The sequence below is a fragment of the Tupaia chinensis genome, unplaced genomic scaffold, assembly GCF_000334495.1.
Source record: "Tupaia chinensis unplaced genomic scaffold, TupChi_1.0 Scaffold000037_17, whole genome shotgun sequence".
Classification (NCBI taxonomy): Eukaryota; Metazoa; Chordata; class Mammalia; order Scandentia; family Tupaiidae; genus Tupaia; species Tupaia belangeri.
In genome coordinates this window covers 1,426,052-1,448,340 of record NW_006159475.1, presented here as the reverse complement: position 1 = coordinate 1,448,340, position 22,289 = coordinate 1,426,052, and the positions used below count along the sequence as shown (strand labels likewise).

General features: G+C 36.8%; 1 protein-coding gene across 4 annotated transcripts in view; it reads right to left on the bottom strand.

Annotated features, from left to right (window-relative positions):
* The window catches only part of FNDC3A (fibronectin type III domain containing 3A), a 212,450-nt gene that overhangs the window by 189,040 nt on the left and 1,121 nt on the right, over positions 1-22,289 (bottom strand). The window contains exons 1-3 of one of the 4 annotated variants that reach the window (XM_027771818.1): positions 21,946-22,230; positions 16,865-16,915; positions 6,324-6,461 (exon numbers count right to left, since the gene is read on the bottom strand). In XM_027771818.1, the coding sequence (XP_027627619.1) occupies positions 6,324-6,422 (99 nt within the window). In that variant the 5' untranslated portion in view covers positions 6,423-6,461; positions 16,865-16,915; positions 21,946-22,230. Of the gene's footprint in view, positions 1-6,323; positions 6,462-16,864; positions 16,916-21,945; positions 22,231-22,289 lie in introns of those variants that run through there. The other 3 variants (XM_027771816.1, XM_027771819.1, XM_027771814.1) reach the window with 3 other exon arrangements.

Here is a 22,289-nt window from a genome sequence, read left to right as displayed (position 1 = left end):
AGGCCCCACCCCCGTAAAAAAAAAAAAAAAAAAAAAAAAAAAAAAACCTCTCCAAAAAAAAAAGATTTGTGCCTTACAATCACACACTGTAATATTAAGCTTGTTTTATGTGCCTTTCTATAAATAAAATTCACAATTTTAAAAAGGTTTTAAAAAGAGTAAGCTGAAGGCATGTTCTGCATTTTCTTAGATTCTGTATTTGTCTATTTGATACCCATTCATTACAGAGCTAATTATATAAACTATATTTTCTTATTTTCTGTCACTTGTGGCCTCACTGGGCAGGGAGAAACTGTTCCTCATAGGGACAGCCAATTTGTACAGATAATGAAGAGCTCAGCCAGGAGCACACTTCTCATATACAAATCAATTAATCTCAGGTTTACAGACACAACCTCCATACTTAATTTACACACTAAGTATTTCCCTTGTCCTAAATTATCCCAGGGCCAGACACCAGGCAACTAGAAACCAACACTATAGGTCCCAAACCCATTAGCGTTATTAAAATTACTCAGTACTAAACCATTTCCTCTGCCCTCCTTGTCTTTCTTGGAGAAACCCCAATAAAGGCTCTGGCCTAAACTTCTCCTTGCTCCTGATTCTGCCTTCTGACCAAAACCTGATGGTTCTCCTGTATGGCATGGCTCTATCTTTAGAAAATATAAGTAATAAAAACTTTCCATGGAGCCAGAAGGTGGCACAGTGGTTAAGGTACTGGATTTCGCATGGCTGACTCTGGTTTGACTCCTGGATCCAGTGGCATGGAAAACAAATCAGTGTGCATGTGTGCATGCCCCAAATCCCGAGAATAGGGAAGAAAAGAACGAAGCATGGCCATCCCCCCTGAGGTGATTTCGGACCTTCTCTCTCTCTGTGTGTGTCACTCTCTGGTGTGTGTACATGCCCTATGGCAAAAATCTGGAACAAAAAATAAGGAAGAAAAAGAACAAAAATTTTTTCATAGCATTAGTCTCTTTGTATCATTTCTTAAGTCAATTCCATAAACTAAAATTCCATGGGGGCCCAGTCACGGTAGAGTAGGTAGTAGGCACTGCTATGCAATGCCTGACCCATACAGGAGGCCTGATCCTGGCTGGCTACAGGGAGGATCATGGTTTGGTAAGACTCTGTCAAAGGTACCTGTCTGTTTCTCCCTTCTTCCTCTCTTTCTTGCAAAAGAAATAAAATATACTTTTTTTGGGGGGGGCGAGGTTTTAGCTATAGGACGCGTGCGCTCGCCAGACAGACAGAGACAGACAGAGAGATAGAAAGCAAGAAATCAACCACCAGGGAGGATGGCCACGCCGCAATCCCTTCTCTTCCATTCTCCTCTCGGGATCTTGGGCATGCACGCACACGTGCCCAGTGTGAGTTTTAAGCCACCGGGTCAGGGACATGAACCACGGCTGACTACATGGGAGTCCAGCGACATAGCCATTACACCAACTGCTGGTCCCAAAATAAAATATACTTTTAAAACATCCCATGAATACAGATGAGACAGGTAAGCTACAAAACATTAATTTGGGGGACAGCAGATGGTGTAGCGGTTACGTCACTGGACTCCCACATGGCTGAATGTAGTTTTAGTCCCAGACCTGTGGCTTTAAAATCACGCCCAGCACGTGTGTGTGTGTCCAAGATCCTGGAAGAAGAATGGATGAGAAGGGATTATAGTGTGGCCATCTCCTTGTGGGATGCTCTCTCACTTTCCCTCTCATTGTCTGTCTGTCTCTCTGGCAAATGCACATGCCCTCAGGCAAAAATCTCCAAAACAAAACATTAATTTAAAAAACATAAATGAAGTGGACTAGCAGGTGGTGTATTGGCTGAGGCACTGGACTTCCATTTGGCTAACCACAGTTAGAGTTCTGAAGCTAGTGGCTTGCTTTCTCACTTTCCCTCCTTCTGTCTCTCTTTGGTAAGTGTACATGTTTTAAATAATAATAATAAATAATTCTTTAAAAAAATGAATGAAATAAAGATTCTGATAAAGAAGCGTAATAGGCTGAGTTTCAAAAATCTTAAAAGTTTACAATGCATTCAATCTTTCTGGAAGGAAAATGAGTAGAAATCAGAAAAGGTAAAAATTAAACTAGGAAAGTACTGAACTATGCAAGAAACCAAAATGTCTTAACTTTTCTTTTGATAGTGACATTGTGAATAGAGCTGGGCATTCCATTTGTGCTTGAAGTTGACATTCCCTAAAGCTGATCTGGAGGTTCTAAGAGGGCATCATAAACACTCATATGTGCTTTACTTTCTCTATCACAAAAGGATATATTCTCAAATTAATTATGTGACTGAGAATGCAAATGGTATGGCTGCTTTGGAGTTTAGGTTTGATAGTTTCTTACAAAGCAAAACATAGTCTTACCATTCAACCCAGCAAACATGATTTCTAGGTATTCCCACATGGGGATAAGACTTACATCTACCTCCTAATCTGCAGATTAACTTTTTTTGTTATAGAGCACATGCACTCACCAGAGAGACAGATACAAAAAGACAAAAAGTGAGAAATCACGCCCTGCGGGGATGGCAACACCTTCTCCCTTCTCTATTTTCCTCTCGGGATCTTGGGCATGCATGCACACATGTCTGGCATGTTTTAAGTCACCGGGTCTGGGACTCAAACCATGGTCAACTATGTATGAGTCTAGTCATGTAACCATTACACCATACGCTGATCTTCATATGAATGTTTAAAATGGTTTTTATTTTTAATTGCCAAAAACTAGAAGTAACCAGTAATTCCTTTAATCATACAATGCAGTATCACACCATAATAAAAAATTCTCTATTAAAAAGGAGGGGATAATGATGCCATAAACACACAAAAAGTTATAGATGCTGCCAGTCAAAATGAATAATAACTGTCTATTACAGCTTCTCTTAAAGTAACACTAACAGTGATGCCAGGAGGGAGTCCCTCTGGTATAATTTATAAGCCAAAGACCCAGTGTGTGTGCAGAAACAAAAATGTTTACTGTATAAAACCAGAAAGTGTTTATGAAGAGACAGGAAATCCTTTTTTAAATTTTTTTTTAAGAAGTTTACTTCTTTCTTCCATAAGTGAGAGAGATGTGCCAGGGAGGAGAGAAAGAGGAGAGAAAACAAGCTCAACAGGGTCTCAAAACTGCAATACATTCCATTCCCGTTCTTCAGCCAGCACTGGATCACGAGCAAATGTGTGCTGGCATATTTAGAGAGGTCTCTGGACTAGAACGGGGAATCCTCCCATGTGGGACTGTTTAACAGTGTTGTATTTTACTGCTATACCACCAGAGATAGGTTATCTTAACAGACAACTAAAAGAAAATTAATTTGATCCCAAGAGGTGGAACACAAATGATGCCATATAGTATAATATTCACAAGAAAGTCAAGACAAGGGATAAAATAAATTACCCTGAATTTTTTTTTTTTTAATTACCCTGAATTTTTGACATCATGTTTGTGCCTGATGCTTTCTGCTGCCAGGAACTCCCTTTTTGTTTGTTGCTTTATTTACTCCAGCCACTAACCAAGTGGTGTCTTTTCTGCATAAAGCAAACTCTAACTTGGCATACCAGTAAATTCCTAAGTTAGAAGAAAGAAATGTCTGTCAAGTTTATTGCCTCCCACCACTATCACTTAATTTTGTTTAGTTCCTTAGATTCTACAGCTATTGGTCCATTTGTTTAGGCTTACACTTTAGTATATATACCTCATAATTGTCTTTCTAGTTTTCTGATCCACTGCTTAGTATAGCTATTGCTAATTATTTAAATCCTGACTGGCATACAGTTTCTCCAGTCTTTTTTTTTCTTTTCTTTCTTTCTTTCTTTTTTTTTTTTTTTTTTTTTGAGAGATTTTTTGCTATAGGGCACATGTGCTTGCTGGAGATACAGAGAGAAACAGAGAGACAGAAGTGATAAATCATCCCCCAGGGGGAATGGCTACACCACAATCCCTTTTCCATTCTCTTCTAGAGATCCTGGGAATATAAGTGCATGCGCCCATCATGGGGTTTAAGCCACCAGCAGTTCCAGGACTCAAACCACAGTCAATTATGTGGGAGTCCAGCGACATAACCATTATGCCATCTGCTGGCCCCAGTTTCTCCAGTCTTTTTTAAACATTTATTGAATATTCAGTTTAGATTCAGTAAACATTTACTGAGCTCCTTCAGGCTCATTTTTCCCTTATAGCTATAGCTACTTTAAGAAAATATTATCTCTATTTTCTAAAGAAGCAAACATATTCAGATAAGTTAAACAACTTAGGCCATCCAAGTCTATCACCTGACTCCAGGACTCTTTCCACTAATCTTTAGCTCTCTATCAAACTATAAGGCATTCGACACTGGGTGAGTTAGAATTCAAGGATTTACTCCACCTCCTGAAACCTGTTTTTTTTTTTCTTAGTCTACCAAAAAAATCTGTCCTATAGACTCTTGACCCCATTTGGCCCTTTAAATCTGTCTCTAGTAGGTTCCTCTATTCCCAGACCATTTCTCTGTATCCAACACCATTACCGCTGTATGATAGCCTTGGTGCCCTCAAGATTACAAAAAAATTCTGCCAACACAATCTATTTTTTGAAAAAAGGACAGAAATAAATCTTGAGAGTGTGTTGGTATTGTTTCAGTCTGCCCTTGACAGAAATACAAAACTACAGCAACTACATCAATATACTGTAATTAACAACTTAATAGAATCTTTTATCTATTAGACTACCAAACTTGAAACCAATGACTGGCCTGAGGCAACAAAATGATAACTGAAGACACTCAAGAAACTCATAAAATAAATGAATACCTGCCGCATCTATTCTTGCTATGGGCGGGGGGGGGGGGGGCTTTTTTATTTTTTTACTTTATTATTATTATTATTTTTTGGAGAGGTTTTTGCTATAAGGCGTGTGCGCTTGCCAGAAAGACAGAGAAAGACAGAGAGACAGAAAACAAGAAATCACTCCCTGGGGGAATGGCCACACTGCAATTCCTTCCCCTCCATTTTCCTCTAGGGATTTTGGGCATGCACACACATGCACCTGAAGTGTGTTTAAGCCACCGGGTCCAGGACTCGAACTGTGGCTGACTACGTGGGAGTCCAGTGACGTAGCCATTATGCCATGTGCTGGTCCCACGGAGGAATAAATCTTAATAGATTTAAATTTGACCACAAAAATCAAGTTTGTGAGATGAAGGTGCTGCTAAAAGCTATCTGAGCACATGTGAAATTAAAACACTTTTTATACCATGTTTACAGAAAATCAAGGTTTAGAACCTAAGCCAACTGCCAATGATTTTTTAATAGCATGGTTAACAAAGTAGTCTCTTTTAAGCAAATCATAACTGTCCACCATAGATAATAAATTTGTAAAATAACAAAATATAACTTATTTTAATTTAATTTCCCAGGGAAGCAGTGTGAATAATGGTTAAGAGGAGCACAAGCTTTGTGTTCTTTATCTTTGTGTTATTTATCTTTCTAAAACACTTTTTTTCATCTGCAAAGGACAAAAGTACCTACCTCACAGGTTTGTTGAAAGAATTACATGAGATCACAACCTTTTTAACACAATGTATGTTACATAAAGAGCACCCAAACTGTTCCTTTTCCTCATTTATATAATATCAATTTTTATGTTCTAAGTCTTTGTTTCCTCACCTACTATATTAGAATATCTACCATTTAGGGTAGCTGTGAAAGCAAAGCACATTGTCTGACACATAATAAATAACTATCTAAAAGGGATTCTCATCCCCTTGGGATTACTAGGAGAATTATGAGTCAACCACAGAGCTAAATTTTTAAAATTCTGGGCTGGGAGAAAAAACTTAGTTTTTTAGAAATTATATATTTATTTTTGGAATGGAGGGTCTGGTGAGGTGAGGGGGGTAGGGAAAAAATAAGTTATATTTTAAATTTTATATAATATAAGTAATTATCTCATTACATAATTAAGTCAGTTTCACAATGATTTCAAGTAATAATTTATACTCAGTAAGGTACAAGGTTAAACTTAGTTAAAAAAATATTCAGGGAGAGTACATTGTTTTTCCTAAAGGAGAACAAAAACAACTTTAGTGGCAATTAAATACATACAGAAGAAATCTGACAATTAATTAGTAAGACGTTTTAGAGCAACTTCAGAAAGTCTCATTATTTTATCATCTTATAATAAACCAAAAGACCATTTGAACTGGAGTTTAAAACATGAATTAATGGTAGCTTACTACTGTGAAGTTTAATTTTATTTTAAATTTTGCATCGTTCTGAAAGAAATATCTGTGTAGCAGACAAAAGAAAACAAGAAGTTCAGTTTTCTTACCTGTTGTGTTCCATCTGCACTTACAATCGGGGCAGATAGTAGAGAAATGTCACTACTTAAAATCTGGGTTGTATCCAGTAGTGGTGGATGTTCTGCCATTATCAATAAGACATTAATATACAAGACAGTTCTCCAACTCTGAAAACAAAAACAGACAGACACTTGTGTGTGCATTCTTAAAATATAAATATAGTATATTCGAGATTTGTCATTTAGCCTAAAGAGATATTCTCGTGAAAGGAAATTCTACAATACGCTGCTGACTACTTTTTTTCAGTCAATAGGTCATTTAAGGAAATATATTTCTTACAACGTAACCAACTAACTCTGTCAAAGTAATCAAACTATTAAATCTAATATATTAAATCTAATATATCAGTAGCATCTATTTAAATTCAATGTCTGTGCTCTGCCCTTTCTCTCTTTATATAATATTAGTTTAACTACCACTGCTTAATCTAAACACTAGGATAGGCACTAAAGTACAATCATTGAGTGAACCAATTCTACCACTTATTTTTGTCTACAAGCAGACAACACAATTATGAAGACCCTATCCATCTCTGTCTCCAGGAACTACTGAGTTGCAGAAAAATCTTTCTATGTTTTTTTTTTTTCCTATGAAAAAAATGTGTCATGACTTTTACAATAACCCAATGTACGTAGAATTTTGATTTTTCATTGATTCCCCAGAAGAAGTAAAATAGTAGGAAACTTTGCTCAAGATTAGAATAAGAACTTTAAAGTTTTTAAGCTCTTATACTATTCATCCATTCTGTTAAGTGATACCTACTTTACAATAAACCAAATCATTTCAGTGATAAAAACACACATATTAAAAAATCTTTAGCAGTACATTTAGTACCAGTTGTATAAAAAGAAAAGCGATGGGCCAGTCAGTGGTGTGGTGGTTAAGCTGACTGGATCCCACGTGGTGGACTCCCTCGTTCAGGTCCCAGATTCAGTGGCTTGAAAAACATCTCGGGTGCATATGCATGTGTGCCCAAAATCCCAAGAGGAGAGATGGAAAAGGGATTGCAATGTGAACAATCCCCCAGGGCGTTACTTCTCACTTTGCCTCTTTTGTTCACTCCTGTTTATCTCTCTGGTAAATACACCCACCCTATAGCAAAAACAAAATACAACAAAAACAAAAACCCCAAAAATGAGGTGTTTAAGTAACCAATATCAGTCAACCACACAGAACATCAACTAATAAAACATCAGTAAATCACATTTCAAGATGAACAGAGTGAATATAATCATAAATTTCACTAATACTGAAAAACAAAATTGCAAACATTTTTGGATGCTTGCAGCACTGCACAATTCAGTAGTAAGTATCAAGACATTTAACTTTTATAAGAGATTGATTAAATTCATGTTTTTATTTGAAAATCTTGAATCTTTGCAGAAACTCTTACACAAGTTGATTTAACTTAAAAACAATTTTTCTTTCATATATATAAAAATGCTTTAAGATGTTTAAAGAAGTTCAAAACAGGTATCTATTTAAAGATTTATACTTAAGACCACAATATGGAGCATTTTATACTGTATTATGAAAATGCATGTCATTTAAACATGATGTTTACATACATGGGCAAATCTAACTTTAGGCATAATCTATATTTTTAAATTATTTAAGTTCTTCCCCCTCCAAAATCACTAAATGCTTTTTAAAAAAACTTTTTAAATTTATTTTTTATTTGTTATAGGGCACATGTGCTCACCAGAAAGAGATGAAAAGTGGGAGAGAGAGAGAGAAAGTGAAAAAGCATCCATCAGGAGGGATGGTTACAAAATCCCTTCTCCATCTCTTATGTAAGGATTTTGGGCACACTTGCACACACACATGCCCAATATGTTTTCCAAGCTGGTCATATGGGAGCCTGTTGCCTTAACCAACATGCTATCAGTTAGTCCAGTACTTTCTTTTTTTTTTTTAAATTGCCAGATGGCTTGTGCACTTGCTAGAGAGAAAGAATTCCTCCCCCACAAAGGAACACCGTGGCCATGTCACAATCCTTACTCCTCCATTTCTCCATCCCATCAGAATCTCAGGAACACACTCACACATGCCTGCAGTGTTTCTCAAGCCACTACAGCTGAGATTCAAACTACAGCTAGCCACGTGGGATTTGGCTCTCTGTGCACAGTGGTTAAGCACTATGCTATGGGCCAACCTTGGGGACTTTAAGTCATGTCAAATAATCTTTCTCAGTGGAATATATGAAGATTGTAAAATGGGAGTCAATGTATCATCTCCCACTTGCATGTCACATAACTTAGCATAAGAAGAAACATTTCTAGGAAGTTAATTTAGGATTAACAAGAGAGAGTTCATAAATAATTTATTCTTCTCAATAAGCATTTTCTCAATAAAAACTGAACCATTTTAATTTTTTCATTGTATTCTATTTGTAATATTTTATATAAGTTTAACTAAAACTGCAGACCACCATTATTCCTTAAACTTTCAAATATAACACTGAGAACACAACCACACAGCCTCTCCTCCCTTAAAGACCTACCTAACAACCACTGGACTTATGACCCTCCAGCTAGGGGAATCTCCTTTGTCTCGTGCCTGCAGTCATACAGTATTCACTACATGAAGTGCTCATAGTCATGTAAAAACTATATATTTTGTTTATAAATGTGTACTTTATTGTGCACCCATAGTAGTATATAGAATAAAAAAGAACAATCATATTAGATTTATATTATTGTGTTGTAGTGTGCCTTTCTGGTCTTTATTTAATGTATGCTTTTGTATAAACAGAATTACATTATCCTAGTGTAGTGTCATGTCATATCTATTGAAAAACATATCCTATGGATCATAAAGTACCACTAGACATCTGCCTTTGAGTTCTTCACTTATTAATCACTTTGCTTAAAAATCTAGTCAGAGGAACGGAACTCGATTGGAAGTGAGGAGTTCCTGTTTTTGGTTTTAAGAGATAAACTGGAAGTTTGAAAATAGATATACAGTGGGGTCAGCAGGTAGCGTGGTGGTTAAGGTGCTGGACTCTCCCATATGGCTGACTGTGGTTCAAGTCCTGGACCCAGTGGCTTGAAAAATCATACTGGAGGCATGTGCATGTGTGCCCAAAGTCCCAGGAAGAGAACTGAGAAGGGACTGCGGTGTAACCATCCCCACTCAGGAGTGATTTCTCACTTTCCCTCTCTTTGTCTCTCTCTAGCAAAAACCTAAAAAGAAAAATAGTAATAAGATAAAATAGATATGTAGCATTCTTTTGAATCATCAACTTGATTCTAATATTAGTGTTATTAGGGATGTTATGGAGTCTATTCTATGTCTTAATATTAACATTCCACTTGTTAGTATCTTTAATTTGATTCTTTTTAGGGAGATTTTTGCTATAGGACACATGTGCTCACTAAAGAAACAGAGAGAGAGAGAGGAAGCAAGAAATCGTCCCCCAGAGGGGATAGCCACATACAATCCCTTTTCCTCCAATCTCCTCTTGGGATTTTGGACATGCACGCACATGCAACCAGCATGAGTTTCAAGCCTATGGGTCCAGGACTCGAACCACAGTCAGTCATGTGGGAGTCTAATGCCTTAATCAGTATGCCACCTGGTGGCCCTAATTTTATTCTTTTTAAAACTACCAAAGTTTTATTATGCCAAAGTTTCTATTATGATTAGTTTCTTGCATCTTCATATCCTTTACACTATATGCAAAGTAGCTGATTCTACTTAAGTTTATGAATAGGAAATTTCAGCCCTATAACTCAAATGTTGCATTTAGAAACCTAGAAATTCTTTTCATTCCTTGTGTGGAGAATATTGCCAGCTGCTTCTTTCAATTTCTTCTGATCTTATTACTACTTATTCTATATTCTCATCTTATTTTGCCACCCTGAACAGCCTCTTGGTTTTAGCTAAGTATCTATTTTTGTTTTTTATAATGTAGTATTTAACATATGTAAACAGGATAGAGATTATATGTAGCATTTGTTAATAGCTAAGGAATAAATACCCCAGAACGGCCCATTTCAAGCTAACAATGGTTTAACAAATGACTTGTAAATTTCTGAATTTTTAACAACCAACTTCCTATACAAGTACATGACAGCACCAGAATATCACTTGTCTATTTATATCAACATTTAACTATGTAGTAATAATGTAGTAAGATACTAATGTTTGGAGAATCTGGATGAAGAAAGGCTAGATATTGTTTTATTATTCTTGTAATTTTTAAGTCTGCAAACTTAGGGTCAAACTCAACAATACATATTTTTTAAATGCTAGATACATTACAATGTATGTAAAAGGTAAAACAAAAAGTTTTTTGTATGAAAAAGTATATCTTCATAACCTCGAAACAGAGAAAGATTTCTTAAACAGAGTATAAAGTATTTTTCATAAATCATAAAGAAAAAATGAAGTCCAAGATAAAGGTGCTGGCAGACTAGGTTCTTGGCAAGGGCCCTCTTCCTGGCTTTCACATGTCTTCTCTCTGCAAATTCACATAAGGCAAAAAGGAAGCTCTGGGTCTCTTTTCCTTATAAGAATACTTCAGTGAGCTCCACCCTCATAACCTCAGCTGAGTCACAGGCACACATATTTACCTGACATGCACAGGGAGGACTCAGAATGAAACCAGGGCCTTCCCATGTGGGTCCAGCATCAGAGCACTGCTTTACTGCTGCACCACTGGCTGGTCCCGCACTAATCTCTCTGGCTATGTTTAATGTGCCGTTAATGTCATGTAGCCTGTCTTATCTCTGAGATTATAATTTTAATCAGAAGATACCTCTACACTTAGCGTGTTCAATCTTTCCTTTGGCTTCTCCAAAAGTTTTAACTGTTTTATTAGTTCATCTGTGTCATTTTTGCGCCAGTTTTAAGATTGGTTTTTCAATTATTACTGATTTTTTTCATTATCATTTATATTTTCCTGCTTTGCAGACTTAAGTGATTTTGGTGAAATTTAAGATACTGTGAACCTTCCCTTGTTGGTTTTCAGATTATGTGCATTTGTATAAATAATCTTGAACTTTTGTCCTGAGATGTAGCTAACTGAGTAGGAAATAGTTTGTTCCTTTTGGGACCTGCTTTAAAGATGCATTAGGTAGAACCAGAGTTGCATTTGGTCTAGTTTAATTTTTCTCCACTATTGAGGTAAAACCCTTTAGAATACTCTACAAATGCTCTTTGAATTATAAGGCTTTATATTCTGGCAGGTGAAAACAGGCACTTCTTTTTGGCCCTGTGTGAGCTTGGATACTGTTCTTTCTATACAATACTTTCAGGTGACTCTTTGCCTAGCCCGGGGTAGTTTCCTTTCACGTATGTGTATTTTGGTAGTCTGCTGAATACTTAAGGAGAAACCTTCTCCAGATCTTTGAAGTCCTTTATCTGTGCTGCTCTTGCTCACTACTTTCTAGTACTCCAGTCTGCAAACTCTAGTTGCCTTAGATTTCTTGGTCAGCCAGCTTCATCTCACTCCTTAAGTGAGGGAGAGTATGCTGGCACTTACTGGGTACCCTCGCATCCCCGCTACTGGATGTGCTGTACCATGGACATTTTATATATGGTTTTCAGAAAAGTCATTACGTATGTTTCTATGTTTTCCTATGCAAAAATACCTCATGACTTTTCTGATGACCCAATACATCTACATAGTCTTATCAAGGAAACAATAATTTATACAGATCTTTAGCAACAAGTTACTACAGCTTCTATATCTTATTCTTCTCTAATTTCTTATCCACTGTAAAGGTGGAAGGGGTAGAATGCAGCCAGCCTTAATCATTAATCCCACTAAGTGAACAGAGGTTAAAAAGGGGAGAGGGGTATGGCTTGAGAGCCATTACCCTCCTTAGTTAGATACAGAAACACTAAATATGAGTTAATTTTCATGGAGCATTCAGAAAATATTGCTCCCATTCCCCAACTAAGAAATCACACCTTAATACTAACATGAAATCTGGTTGTAATGACTTCTAAAATCTTTTATGAGAAAGATAGCACAAAGATACTTGTTGTCAGAAAACTGGAAATGAGAGAGTAGGAACTGACTCCAAGAAATCAACCCCAATCCATTAAACATTTTGTGCACAGAGTATGCACAAAAGACCAACTGATTTTTTAAGTAATATCTTCTTAAATATTATACACAGCTCTAGATGTTTGGTATCTCCAGAGCATTTGGACTATCTTTAGAGCCAAAATGTAATCACAACCAAAACAATTATTTTTTCATCTACTAATATTTTATCATGCTTTTCAGAAGTGTTAATTATTACATTATAAGTTGTCTACTTTGCTCTTTTAGAACTTCAAATTCTTGGTCACATCTATCAAAATCACTTTAGATAGAAAATTAAGCCAAAATTTTTTGGTTTTGAGAGAGAGACAGAGAGAGAGGAAAGGTGAACAGAGGGGAGGAGAGAGAAGCACTGCCCACTGGGCTTGGTCTTTCTGCAACCCCCTTCCTCCAGTCCACCAGGATCTTGGGGATGTGCACATATACCTGATGTGTTTTCAGGCAGAGTGGGCCAGGGACCTGAACAGTGGCTGGCATGTGGCTTCCAGCTCTGCAGTCCATACACTACTGTCGGCACCAAAGAGGCTGGGCCCTAATGAGTTTTGGAATGTTTTTCAGCCACAGTAACACGTTAGCATCTAAATTCACAACAGATGGGTTTGAATTCCTATGTAAAAGCTACTGTACTACCATAACTTTACCATATTTAACATGCTTCCTTCATTAATTTCTTCTGAATAGAGAATTTCTCATATTATAAAAAATAAACTCTTCTTTATTTTCTAGGAGATAGATTTGTCAGTAGAACTTGGTATTTTAACGTAGTACTATGCAAGATGGTCAGATTCTTGTAAATCTGTAACTATGCCTGGGTAGTTTCTAAACATATTTGTTTTCTCCCATCTTGTTTTTTTTTTTGTTGTTGTTGTTTTTTAAATCCTTCTTGGGCCAGCTGGTGGCACAGTTAAAGTGGCTGGATCTCACACAGCCGACTACATAGTTTGAGTCCCAGACCTTGTGGTCTGGAAAACACACCAAGCATGTGCACCTAAAATACCAAGAGAAGGGACTGTAGCATGGTCATTCTCCTGGGGAGTGATTTCTCACCTTCTCTCCAGAGAGCACATGCACCCTACAGCAAAACTTAAAAAAAAAAAAAAAGGAGAAAAAAACCAATAACAAAAACAAGAAAACATTTTTTTTTACTCATTTTTTTTACTCCACGCTGCTGACTTCTTTCCTGATCTCTTTTATCAACTTTACTAAAATATTAGGTTCTAATATGGGGAAATAGGTTTCAAAATATCTAGGCAATGGGACTCCAAAGCGACTTCTGTTATATTCTAAATTATAATTTTATATTTTAAAAATAAGAATGCTTTTATAATAGAAACTCAGAAAATAAAGTGCACCAAAATTCTCTTGATTGGGGGCTAGCAGCTGGCATAGAGTTTAAGGCTCTGGATCCCAAAAGCAGAATGATTAGAATCTAGACTTGGTAGCTTGAAAACATGCTAGACACATGTGTGTGTATGTCCAAAACTCTGACAGGAGAATGGAGAAGGGACTGTGGCATGGGCATCCTCCCCCGGGGCTTCTCACCTCTCTTGTCTGTCTCTCTCCAGTGAGTGCACACACCCTGTAGCAAAAAACAAACAAACAAACAAACAAAAAACACCCCCCCAAAAACCCCAAAAAACAAAACAAAACAAAACAAAACAACAAAACCCTCTCTCTCTCTCAGTCAGTAGGCATGGTTATAAAAATTAAGAATCACTAGTACAATGTTTACTTCTTTAACTCATTTTAATACAGCCACAGACCTAACCTAATACTGAAATTACTACTTCTAAAAGCACCAATGACTTCAGATACCAACTCAAAAGCTTTTGCAAGGAAGAGATGCTATTAAAAATTACACAGGTGGCCAGCTGCGGTGGCACAGTAATAACACAATGCTCCATGATACTCAAGCCATATGAGACGGTCCTGGGTTCATGTTCTGAGGTCTCCCAGGGCACACCCCATGCCCATGGTCCAGGCTGGCTAAGGCTAGGAGTAGGATCACATGTCAAGGCCCTATTCAGGGTATACATGTATGCTCCCCCCCATCTCCCTCCCTCATGAAATAAATAAAATTCAAAAAAAGACACAGGAAAAACACATAAATCAAGGCTATACAATTAGAAGATGAGGTGCTTACAAGAAATTATCGTAATCTCCAAAACCAAACTCTATGTTTTGTTATTATGTATTATATCATAAAGGTTTTATAGGTTGAACACTCCTAATCTAAAATATGAAATCTGAAATATTTCAAATCCAAAACCTGAGCACCAATATGCTGCTACAAGTGGAAAATTCCACACCTGACCTCATATGATGGATTACATTTGAAAAAAATAACAGTAATATTGTAGAAATACAATATTATAATGTTGTATAAATATTACAGTACAGTAATATTGTCTAAGACTAAGTTCAGGCTGTGTGTAGAAGATGTATATGAAACATAAATGAATTCAGTATTTAGACATGGATGCCATCCCAAGATTTCTCATTATGTATATACAAATATTCCAAACTGCAAAAATACCTAAAATCTTAAACACTTCTGGTCTCAAGTATTTCAGGTAATGGATACTCAACCTATATTAAAATGTGAATTCTGGGGGCCAGCAGTTGGCATAATGGCTATGTCGCTGGACTCCCAGGTAGTCGACAGCAGTTCGAGTCCCGGACGTGGTTGCTTAAACTCACGCCAGTTGCATGTGCATGCCCAGGATCCCGAGAGGAGAATGGAGAAGGGATTGCAGGGTGGCCATCCCGCCTGGGGGTGATTTTTCAATTTCTGTCTCTGTCTCTTTCTGGCGAGCGCACGTGCCCTATAGCAAAAACCTCTCAAAAAAATGTGGATTCTGAAAAGGAAAATAAAAATTTCCTTTCAGCATTTCCAATAGAGGCTGATTAACATGTACAATCTAATATACCAAATTTAGAAGATTTTTTTACGTCAAGATTTATTTCAAAGTGTACTTACTTTGTATGTCTAGCAATGAGTACATAAGGGATCTCACAAAGTAAGAGAGAGAGAAATAAGAAAGTCAATTAGAAGCATAGTTTCATCTGTAACACAGGAGGACTATCAAACAGCAGATTTGTGTAGATTTTTTTTAATGACCAAGTTTAGGGTCTAAAATCTAATGAGAGTTCAGCAAGTAGATCTCATTACTATAAACACAGAAATAGTCTTTCACTTAAAATAAAATCTCATTATGTATATACAAATATTCCAAACTGCAAAAATACCTAAAATCTTAAACACTTCTGGTCTCAAGTATTTCAGGTAATGGATACTCAACCTATATTAAAATGTGAATTCTGGGGGCCAGCAGTTGGCATAATGGCTATGTCGCTGGACTCCCAGGTAGTCGACAGCAGTTCGAGTCCCGGACGTGGTGGCATAAACTCACGCCAGGTGCATGTGCATGCCCAGGATCCCGAGAGGAGAATGGAGAAGGGATTGCAGGGTGGCCATCCCGCCTGGGGGTGATTTTTCAATTTCTGTCTCTGTCTCTTTCTGGCGAGCGCACGTGCCCTATAGCAAAAACCTCTCAAAAAAATGTGGATTCTGAAAAGGAAAATAAAAATTTCCTTTCAGCATTTCCAATAGAGGCTGATTAACATGTACAATCTAATATACCAAATTTAGAAGATTTTTTTACGTCAAGATTTATTTCAAAGTGTACTTACTTTGTATGTCTAGCAATGAGTACATAAGGGATCTCACAAAGTAAGAGAGAGAGAAATAAGAAAGTCAATTAGAAGCATAGTTTCATCTGTAACACAGGAGGACTATCAAACAGCAGATTTGTGTAGATTTTTTTTAATGACCAAGTTTAGGGTCTAAAATCTAATGAGAGTTCAGCAAGTAGATCTCATTACTATAAACACAGAAATAGTCTTTCACTTAAAATAAAAAAAAATAGGAATTCACTTTTTGCATATTATTACTCTACTTTGGAAAGATGTGAGGTTATTTGAAATGGAAGATTAGTATTCTTGCAAAAAGTGACACAGGCACTAGATATAGACTGTACTGAAAGATTAGTAAGAATGTATTTTTTAATGCATTGTCTTTGCCAAGAAAGCAGTTAAAACTTTTGAGTGAACTGAAGGTTTACTGGAAAAATCCTATGTTTACAGAACTTGGGAGGACAAAATCTGAACTCAAGATTTCTGGTCTTATTACAAAAAAAACTGCATTGCTTCCAATATAGTAGTAGCAATATAAACACTTATGGAAATTTAATGTTTTAATGGTTTCCAGCAACTCTTTGGGTCCTCACAATATCTGTGAGAAAATTAGGACAAATATTATTCTCCATTTTAAGGACTAGAAAATTGAGATTGGGGACAAAAACAAAACAAAACAAAAACAAAAATAAACCCTGAAATCATATGGCTAATTGAGTGGTGAATTTGGAATTGAGATCTAAATTTCTGACTCACCAACCAAGGTACTTTATCTTCTATTGAGGAATGGTGAAGCTGTTCTAAGCACTGAAAAAGGGAGGAGAAGGAATGTGAATTGCTAATTTTTCCTTAAAGCAAATTTTAAGAATTTGAAATTTCATTAAATAACAATTTATGAAGGCTGAAATTTAGTTCAAAAAGACTTTTAACTTTTAACTCTTAAAACTTAAGATTGCAGGACCAGCAGTTAGAATAATGGCTATGTGGCTGGACTCCCATGTAGTCGACCACAGCTCGAGTCCCAGACCCAGTGGCTTAAACTCACGCCGGGCATGTGTGTGTGTGTGTGCGCATGTGTGCCCAAGATTCTGAGAGGAGAAGAGATTGTGGCATGGCCATCCCCCCTGGGGGTTGATTTCTTGCTTTCTGTCTCTTTGTCTCTCTCTCTCTCTGTCTGGCAAGCGCATGTGCCCGATAGCAAAAGACTCTCCCCACCCCCACTCCCACCCCCCAAAAAAACACTTAAGATTGCATCTACATTTACAAAGGATGGAAAATGCAGTAATAAATGAAAGTATAAAAGTTAAATTAAGTTCTTGTGGTTTTGTTTGGCTGGTTTTAGTATTTTTAACAGAAAATAGAAATACCACTGAGTCTATCTACTAAACCTCTCCATCTTTTTACTTCTCCTAGCACCTAATACTAATCCTGACCTACAGACATATTTAGTAATGCTTACGGAATGTTAGAATGTTTTTACGCTATATTCTTGGTCTCTCGATGCCACAAAATGTAGAGTAACCTTAGGCAACTGATTCATACAGCCATAACCTGAGGCACCACCATTCACCTGGTAATGCTACATGAAACAATCTGCTGGAGGAAATAGGATTGCCTTAGAAATACAAATCTATAAATTCAGAAACTTCGAAGAGATGTCTCATCTAAGTGAATTTTCAAGATAACTAATATCCTTTAAATCACTATAACTTATCTTAATGGAAATTTTTTTCTTAAATTTCTAGGCTTTTCTTCCCAGCCTTAATCTGCATACAATATAACCTTTTCCTGATGATTCAAGCTCATCAATGTAAATACCAGTTATTAGACTGTTCAGTAACACAGTGACTCTTCCTGAAGTTACTGCAAGATGCCCAACTGCTTTGTCCTTCAGTAACACAACCTAGACTACTCTTAAAACAAAGTTCTCTACTTCCTGCTCCCCTGTCGTCACTAAGAGGCCACCCTACTAAGGTTTCTAAAATGCCAACTGCATTTTAAAAAAATGTAAAATAAATAGAGATAATTGATGTACCTCACCCTATACAGATTCTAAATCAAACCACTGTATAGCTATTTCTAGTGCTTTAAGACCTGGCTGAAAGGCTTTTTTTTTCTCCTTTCACTTCCTTGTTCTAAGACTTATTCTAGGTTCTTGCTAGAAGTCTGGTCACAAACTAACAATTACAAAAGTATTTATTTCTGCATATTCCCTTTGCTCTTGGTACAAGAAAAATATGCTGTATAAATGACAATTATAAAACACACCAAACAACCATGTAGACAAAATGATAGAGGACACCTCAATGTGCTATATGGATAACATAGCTAATCATTAGCCAACAGTCAGCAAACTAGGCCCACTGACCAAATCCAGTCCAATGTCAACTTGTTTATATTTGGTGCTTGAGCTAATAATGGTTTTTACATTTTTAAAAGACTGCAAATAAACAAACAAAAAAGAATAATCAATAAAGCCTATATCAAGGTCTAAAGTACTGATCATCTAGCACTATGTAGGAAGTTTGTCCACTCTCGATCTAAACTTATATAAACAAACACAATATAAGCTATCTATTATACATAAAATTTAAGCTATTAATATGTCAAAGTAAATGTATAGTTCTTTCAGTGATAGATTCTCAGCAATACAGTCAAATTATCCTATCCATGTCTGTCTATTCTGATTTGTCCTAGGGCTTAGCTAAAATCTCTACCTAACCTACCTTTCTACCTCCCAGTATTTGGCAATGAAAGTTTTCAGAATGGTCTCCTGGCTACTACATCCAACTCTATCAATCTCTTATGGAATGTCTTTCCTTTTGCTTTCTAAATCCTCTCCAAATTTTATGTCTGACTCCTAAATGCCTTTCAGGATTATTATAACTCTTACTGGCTGCACTTTTCCTTCAAACTACATTTGGTATGACACAATTTAATAATACAATTTTATATCCTTTTGTTAATAATTTCCAGCATTTTAGTCTAGTTTCTTCAACTAGTGTATAAATTCACCTGATGGAAGGAATACATCCGACTGGTTTAGTATCCCGACCTTAACAACATCTCATCATCCTCTGAGTCTATGCGCTCTCCCAAGGGCACTTCTCTATTTTGGAGAAAAATAGCCTGAGGCCTAATAATGCATGATAAGTGAATTGGAAATATGAAAAGATGACACCCATAGTGATGGAAGATCATAGTCTACACTACAAAGTTAGAAAGTATGTATCAAACAACAGATAAGAAAAACCACAATAGTGAGAGGACAAGAAGATAAGGCTCAGAGATTAAAAAAAAACAACAACAACAACACTGAAATAAAATAAAACCAAAATATTAAGAAAATTATAAAAGCTTACGATATATGTAAGAATCAGAGTTGCCTTTCAACATTATTGGCCACTAATTTCCTTTTAACATGAAATTCTTGAAATTGATACACAAGGAGGCCACATTTCTTGTTTTGCAATAAGTAAACGTAAACAGTAAAACATTCAATGGAACAGATCTGCATAGTATTCTGAACCTTTGGATTTATAATACTGTACATATTTTTTTTTGAGAGGTTTTTGCTATAGGGGGTGTGCACTTGCCAGAAAGACAGAGACAAGAGAGACAGAAAGTGAGAAATGGTCACGCCGCCATCCCTTCTCCTCCATTCTCCTCTTGGGATCCTGGGTAAACATGCACACATGCCCAGCGTGAGTTTAAGCCACCGGGTCCAAGACTCGAACTGCAGTCGACTACATGGGAGTCCAGCAACATAGCCATTACACCAACTGCTGGTCCCTATAATACTGTAAATTTATTTGAAGTCTGCTAGATATGGGGGGGGAGGGAGGCAAGCAATCACTTATTGTTTGATTATCAGACTAAATAAAATTGGAAATGACATGCATTATCACTATATCATTTTTTAAAAATTTTTAATTCACTATAGGGTTCATGGACTGGCTGGACAGGGGTGGGGGAAGTGAGAAAACACCCCCCAGAGGGGATGGCCATAGTGCAATCCCTTCTTTTCCATTCTCCTCTGGATTCTGGCCACATATGCAAGCGCCCGGTGTTTTTTTGAAGCCTTGAGGTCCAGGACTCAAACTGCACAATGGGCCATGTAGGATCCAGCAGCTCTAATCACTATATCACCAGCTTCTCCTACTACATATCACCACCATCTAGGCTCATTTTCATGGAAAAATGCACCATGAAATTAAAAACAAAACAAACCCCAATTACTTCATCAAATTGTATTTACAAATCAAAGACAAAATTGAAGATGCACAAGTCTTGAGTGTATTAACATTAATAAAATACAAATGTTTTAAAACAAGCATAAATATTACTGAATTTAAACTGCAAATGAACAGATTATAAATTACATTTTCTTTAGAGGACAAAACAAAAAATGAGAATGTTGATCATGCATTTTATCTTTTTTTCCTGAATTTCTCAGAATCCTTCAGCTCTCATCTATGCCTGACTGACCAGAGAAGAGGGGGAGATTTTTTCTTAATTAGCAATGAAACATGCTTAATACACTGCAGAAATCTGACAAGTAAAAAGTGATCACTAAATGTGTGGTAAAATAAATCAGCTCTCACTCACTCACAATAAGAGAGGAAGTGATGACACCAAAGGAAGATAATCCTAGAATCTGTTTTTTCAAATGTATTGTATATCGGTAATTTGGGAGAAGGAAATAACCCTTACAATTATGCCTGACTGAGGCTACTGTTAAGCAGGAATTTATTTTTCCTGAATATTCAGTAACTTGGAGGAATTGGACAAAAGGGAAAAAGAGTAAATTAATACAGAAGCACACAGGTGGCTAAAGATAGCCTAGAATTTACAAAAAGTTCCAATTAGCCTAGATGCAGAAAACTGAGTGAGAATGTAATGAAGCATAAGAAAATACAGTATGATAGTGCTAAAAAATTAAATGTAAAATTTAATAGAAAACTTAAAAAAATGTTTTCCTATCATGTATTTCTCTCTTCCCTTAAGTAACTGATGCTATCAATGATAATAAAAATTATTAGTGGAGTAAAATGACAAAAGCAAATTTTTAGATTGCATTCTATAAAAGGTATATTTTAAAAATCCTTCTTTGTCACTGTTTTCTGTTATGTCAACTACCTGTCTCAGTGGGCACTTTATTTCACTACTTGAGAAAAATTAATTCCACCAAGAAAACACCAAAAAGGCATGGGACTCATCTCTTTTGAACATTTCTCAGCGATTTAAACAAAACTTACAAGATGGCAAGAATTACAGATTTAGCAAAAACACAAAAACTAAATATTTATCCAAACACAAGATCAGAGTCATAAAACTCAATTCCTTTCTGCCTAACATATGGCTCAAACTCCTGAGTGGCATATGTTTAGTACTGGTGCTGGTAAGAGCATGGTGATAAAATATTACAGTAAGTTCAACTGTTACTTCATTCTTTTAACAAGGAAAAACGAAATTTGGATTTAAGAACTAAAAGCACACACCACAGTAAGAAGCATAATTATGCTGCTCAGCTTTAAATATCCACATTGAACACACAACGAGGACTGTATAGTCAAAAGAAAAAAAAAATCTTGTCAACCTGTTCTGATCAATAGATGGTCAGACACAAAGGTGTCCAAAGGAACTTAAAAATGATCTCACAAAAGAAAATCTCTAATTCACGATCCCTAGCACTCTCAGCAACGACTACATTCCCCCCCCCCCAGGCTTTTAAACGCTAAGAGTTGATAAGTGAATGGTTAATGACCACATTCATTAAAACAGTCATCGTTTTGCTAGCAATCTGACGACGAAATTATCTGTCCATTGTCCTTTACCTAACACATGACGTCCTTCCAAAGCCGTGTCAAAAGTTCAAAGATCCAGGTTGTTAAACAGGGCGAGGACTGCAGCCTCCAGTCCACCTCCGACTGAACAGGTGGTTAGCTCAGCCGGGGAGTGGAACGGCCAGGTACTGGCAGCGGCCACACAGGATCAAATACAGAAGGGCGGGTTTTCGAGGTTTTAACCCCCAGAGGAGCGGAGAAAACTCTCTTCAAAAAAAGGCGTTCAAGTTCGGCTGCTGCCAGGCGGCCAAAGCCGTGGATGCGGCGGACGCTCGGGCTGCTCTGCGGAGGGCTCGGCCTCGGCACCGCGGCCCCCTGCGCCCCCTCGGATCCGC